General features: G+C 34.3%; 1 protein-coding gene across 3 annotated transcripts; it reads right to left on the bottom strand.

The window, feature by feature from the left end:
* Window positions 1–719: 719 nt before the first annotated feature.
* LOC108327818 (WEB family protein At2g38370) lies at window positions 720–4,108 on the bottom strand. Of its 3 annotated transcripts, none has more exons than XM_017561534.2 (2): window positions 3,686–4,108; window positions 720–2,445 (listed from the first exon to the last, which is right to left on the bottom strand). In XM_017561534.2, exons 1-2 carry the CDS (start codon window positions 3,884–3,886, stop codon window positions 958–960), a joined length of 1,689 nt encoding a protein of 562 aa, XP_017417023.1. In that variant the 5' UTR covers window positions 3,887–4,108; the 3' UTR covers window positions 720–957. The 3 variants fall into 3 exon arrangements, with proteins under 3 accessions (XP_017417023.1, XP_017417021.1, XP_017417022.1); XM_017561532.2 differs by having other exon boundaries at window positions 720–2,451; XM_017561533.2 differs by having other exon boundaries at window positions 720–2,448; window positions 3,686–4,107.
* Window positions 4,109–5,756: the final 1,648 nt, after the last annotated feature.

The following is a 5,756-nucleotide window of genomic DNA, read 5'->3' on the forward strand; positions in this document are numbered from 1 at the left end:
TGGAAGTGAAGAAGAGACTCTAAACTTTGTCCCAAGAGAGAAAAAAGAAGAAACCCTAGTTTTAATCTAAAGGAGCTTTGGGCCTATACACCAAAACTCTTTCTTCTCTAATTAACCAACACGTAAGCACGCACACAATTATATTTTCACACGTAACCACTAACTACTGCCACATGATCATCCCATTAACTCTATTTGGTTATATTTAACGGAATGGGCTAATTTGACTCATAAATTTACAAGTAAAGATCTATTTCAAACACTTTTCTAACAAGTGATTAAATTGAGATTTGTTAACCAAACTGAAGATAAATTTGGGTATTAAACCTTAAAATAAAAATTATAACAATTTTAATAGCAAAGGATACATTTTCAAAAAATAAATCAAAATGGGTCCGGTGGGAAAATAACTCTTTAAATGGATTTGTTTGCTGAGCATTTCGGAAATTCAGTTCTATAAGAGCCCAATTTCCACTTCTAATGTGCAGCTTCGACCAGTCCACCAAAAATTTAATAAGGAAAAAGTTCCTAAATTTATAAAAAACTTTTAATTAAGACATGAAAGTTTTCTGCTAGACTCACGTATACATTAGTTTTTCATCATGCATTTCACAATCTTTGATCTCATTTCGTTTTCAATCAAATGCTTCATATTATTCTTACTCTAGCTTTTCATAGAACTGTGTACAAATTATAGCAGCAAAAGAACATTAGGCAAATGAAAAATTACAACACCACGATTGAAGAGGTTATGAATTCATATACGAATCATCTCTACAACTAGCATAATAAGTCAATATACATTATACAAGCAGGATAGCAACCTTAAAAAAACACTGTTAAAATACAAGCAACCATAATAATAACAACAGAATCAGACAAGCACTGATAAAAAAAGATGCATCTATAGTCTAGCTTTTGGCACTGCTAGATTGAGCAAATAGTTCAAACAATGCATCACCTCAAATTCAGGGTTGGCTTCTTCTTATTCTTCTGCTGTTTTGACAAAATATGAGAGAAACGTGCAAATCCAAATTTATTTCTCTTGGTAGAAAACAGCTTACGGCTAGTTCCTTTCTCAATTTGTCTGTCAATTGGTGGATCAATGTTTTGTTTACCAAGCATCTGACCCAGAGACACATTCTGTTTCATTGAGATTCTTTCTCCAGCTTCACACTCTTGTGGTTGAAGCAGCTTTCTGCTAAGTATTTGTCCTATTGATAGGGTTGACTTTAGAACGGGCTTTGCTTCATCATTTACCAGATTTAATCCATTAACATCTAGTAACCGAGGATCTCTCCAATGATGAGAGGAACAAGAGGTTTTGAACTTGGTGGGGTTTTGTATAGAGCGTCTTTTGTGACCCTCCGAGCGCCAATTCCTTAAAGCCTCTTCAACCTCTACCTTGTCTCTATTTGCAGCTTCTACCCTTTCCAGAGCTTCTTCTAGGGCCTTCTTGCTGGTTTTAACTTCCTCTGTAGCTTCTTCTACCCTTTTCAAAATGTCCATGTTTGACAAATTTGTTTCATCAACTTCAAGCATTGCATTTGCAACTCTCTTCCTAGATTGTTCCTCTGCATCATGGGCTTTGCATGTCAGAGCGGTATACTCTTCAAATGAAAGAGTAATCTGATTTCCAGGTAAACTCTCATTTTCATGATTAGATAATGCGTTAATTTCTACAAGGGCAAAAGCTTCTGCAGCTCTAGCAGCTTCTTTCATTTTTCTGGCTGCAACCAATCTGATTTCAGCAGTTCTTATCATGGTTTTTGTCTGTTCAATCTCGGACATGGTTCTCAGAACTTCTGCTTTTGCAGATTCTCCCATTATTTTGAAATTCTCGGCCTCAGAACTCAATCGCTGGAGCTCTCTAGTAATAACCGAAGGATCATCTGAAGCATCTTTAATTTCAGCCCCTTTTGCTATTTGCAGCCTTAATCTGGTATGGTTTAGCTCTTCCTCAAGAGAAGATATTTTTGAAGTATTTTGAGCTAACCTCTCACGTGTTTTCTCAAGTGAGATTCTTTCCTTCTCTAACTTCTTATTGAGCGATTCTACAGAAGTTCGGACATCAGCGAGATCAACAGTAGTTCTGGTTAAATTCAACTTGGCCTGCTTCAATTCCTGTAATATTAAACCCGGCACAGATGGAAGATGGGAAGCAAAACCTTGTCTGGAAGGTTGAAGAACATTCAATTGACTCATCTGGTTTTCCTTTTCTTCATTCTCTTCAACAACTGATTTTCTATCACATTCGCCAAGCTGAAGATTCAAGTTCACTTCAGACTGTTCCTTCTGTATCTTTGATTTCAATTCTTCAACAAGCTTTTTGGTACTTTCCAATTCTTTCAACACATCAAGAGTTTCCCTTTCTTTCAAGATCAGTTCTTTCTCCAATCCTGAAGCCTGCTCCTCCAGTGTTTCAGTGCTGAGCTCTGCTGAGTGCTGCTGCTAACAAAGATGGGGATAGGTGAGATACTTGAAAATTTAACTCAACCAAATACTTGAAAAGGAAATTTAAGGAAAAAACCCAATATTAACAGATAAAGTAGTATAATGCCAATGACAAAACGTAGATAGAAATCCCTTAGTGCTTTTGGTGTTCTCTGATCACAATTAAAGTTTCAATTTAGTAATTGGCATAATATAGGTTTGGGTTAAAGATCAACACAGGTTACTGAAGTATTTAAATTTTTTCCTTAAAACACCAATAGTTTCATTCCAATTTACCAATCAAGAAATTAATACAAAGATAGCCTTTTTTTCTTTTTTCCTAAGATTTTAACAGCATTCTCCATAAATGACTTAAACTACAGTTCATGGGATCCAATCCTCGTACAACACAGATATAAAAACAAGGAATGAGAGAGGGATTTGAATAAAATTTGTTGTTTGCTTCAAAGGTTTAGAGGTAAGGGAAAATGAGGATACTTCCCTTCCAATTAAGAGTTCTCTTCTAAAAACAAGATGCTTTTATTTTTCCAGTTCCTCTCCTCACTTGAAACTAAACCGTACGTCCAAGGTTCTAAATTACAACTACAGTCATGGTTTTGTCACAATCCATGACATTACCGAAAACTAAAAACAAATACAACAAATGCGGCCCCATTTATAACTGGAGACCCCAAAAAGCCTTGAAATTGTGCCACAATTGCAGCTGCAAATCATTTTTTAAACCTTGAAAGAGTCTGTAGATCTTTGAAACCTTGAACAAGATTTTAAAAAACCAGTCCACAACCACAACTGTAGCTGCAATTTCCTGCAATACCAAGAACTCAACAAAAATAGACTCTGCGACCACAATTTTAAACCTTAATCTTCAAAGAGTTCCTTAATCTTAACCCACGAGCCAAAGGAAACAAGGAGAAACAACCCAGAATCACAACAAAAAACCAATTTTTCGACAGCAAACATTAAGGAAACAGCACAAATGGGTCCATACAAACATATCACAACTTACCACAACAGCAAACAAAAAACAAAAGAACCCCAGTTTCCCCCACTCCACACAAGTAAAACAACAGAGACACCCATCAAAATTCCATAAAAAAAGGTACTACCTTTTCAACTGAAAAGGGAGAGGGGCATACCAAAACAAAGAAATGGCAGCATTTCAGCTTGTGCGGTGCTCTAAGTAGCAATGCCACAACTCAATTAGAGAGAGAGAGAGAGAGAGAGGGAGTACCTCTGAATGAGAAGGCACACACGTACTGATCTTACTGTGAAGGGGTTTCCAGTAACCAATACCCCCAAACATTGTGACCGCATCTTTCACCGATTCAAAGGGTGCTGAAGTATCAACCTCCGTTCTCAAACTCTTCTTCTCCGAACTCCGTTCGCCTTGATTCGTCGTCGTTTCGGCTACGTCAGCACCTCCCATTTCCATCTTCACCTGCACAAACAAACTGAAAAAAAAAAACAGAAGAGAAGCAGCACAGAAACAGCCTCGTTCGTGCTCGCTAGAATTTGTAGCACGCGACAAAAGAACACAAAGTGAAGAAAAGCGACAAGTAACTAAGGTGAGTGTTTGTGTTGCGTTTTAGTACAAAAAATGTTGTCTTGTCGCACTCATGCGCTTGGCAACGGACAGTAGAATCAGAGTGTGAGGGAGAAATCAGAAAAAAGTTCAAGTGAACGTTTCAGAGTTTCCCAAAATACCCATAACAAAAATAGGTTATTTTATAAAGTATTATAAATAATTACAGCAATATCACAAAAACCACGTTATTTAATTTTTAAATATTGAAGACTTTATTGAATCTTAAAAATTATCACATTCTTTGAAATTTTGAAAACCTGAATTAAATATTTTATTGATAAAGAGATTAAATAGACAAATAAATAATTGATTGAAAAAGACTAAGCCTAATGTTTTTCAAGTTAAAAAAGTAAACGTGTAAAGTGTTGTAGTGTGGGCCCACACCAATGCAGTTTCAACAGTTGAAGTGTGTGAACGGTAACTTACACAGAAGTGTTTACTTTAGTTGAATTTGATTTTGAAAATTTTGACGTTGCAACTTTAAAGCTTGAGTGCTTTTGAAAATTAGACTAGTATGGTTTGATTGTAGAAAAAAGTCAACTCTTAGAATTGCCCCGAAATAGCGTTGAGTACAACAATTTGAATACCATCTTTTCAAATTCTAGAAGAGCAAAAGTTACAATAGATAATTTCAGGTAATAGAAAAATCAAATTTATTTTTGTGCTTATATTTTCTCCTCTTAAAAGTTCCTATGAACGGAATTTATTTCAAGATGTTGTATGCAGTTTCAGTTTTACTTGCAAAGCAATTGCTCAGTTTTAAAGTGGCAGTACAAATATTTGGGATCAATTATGAAATTGCATCGATATCACATTAGTGTGTGGGTTTATAATGATATGAGTTTATGGATTCTATTTTTTTTTATTAGTGACTCTTTCAATGCTTAAAAATTTATATTGGTTCAATAATATAGATCTGAAAATAAATTAATATTAAAATTGAGTTGAAAATGACTTTTTTTTTTAATAAACGGTGGAATTATGATATCTTATAAAAATAAATAATTTTTTTTAATTATAAATTTAAGAAAGTTGTGCAATGATAGAACGAATTCATTATGAAGAAGTCTTATCAACTAAACACAACTATGTTTAATCCGAGTGAAATTATGACCAAAAATATAACATTTGTGTTGGTTAATTAATTGTTTGATTTAATTTTGTTTTTTTATTTTTATAAAATTAAAATTGTTCTAATGTGACAATTTTGGAAGCTGATTATTGACAAAGTCCGATTGACACAACTTCAATGACATAAAGAAGTTGTCTGACATTACTCTAGTGCAATTTTTGTCTTGAAGATGTATGTTTATAGCACAATTTCATTGTTTGTGTATTTTAGACTGAAATCGTTTGAAACTCATACACTTATACTACAATATCACTTTATTAACTACATAAATGGTTGGCTTTACAACAATGTCAATTGTTCTCTTTCTAGAACAAGCATTTCTTGTAAGCAATTCTTTGATTTTTCAATTGAATGAAAAATACATACAGGATCTTGAATTTTCATGATACTCACTATTCTCTCAAACACAGTGGAAAAGAACTTACATGGATCCATTGTACAGTTTCTTCCTGTCAAACGTTCTCCCTTCTCTTACTTCACTTTAATGCTTTCTTGATGATATAGAAATTCTGAAGGATGTCAATCTCTGTCAAAGTCTCAGTTTTCTTTCTTTTCAGAGAACGTAACCTTTTATTTCTCTCTTTT

This window comes from Vigna angularis, chromosome 2, assembly GCF_016808095.1.
Source record: "Vigna angularis cultivar LongXiaoDou No.4 chromosome 2, ASM1680809v1, whole genome shotgun sequence".
In the NCBI taxonomy this organism is placed as follows: domain Eukaryota; kingdom Viridiplantae; phylum Streptophyta; class Magnoliopsida; order Fabales; family Fabaceae; genus Vigna; species Vigna angularis.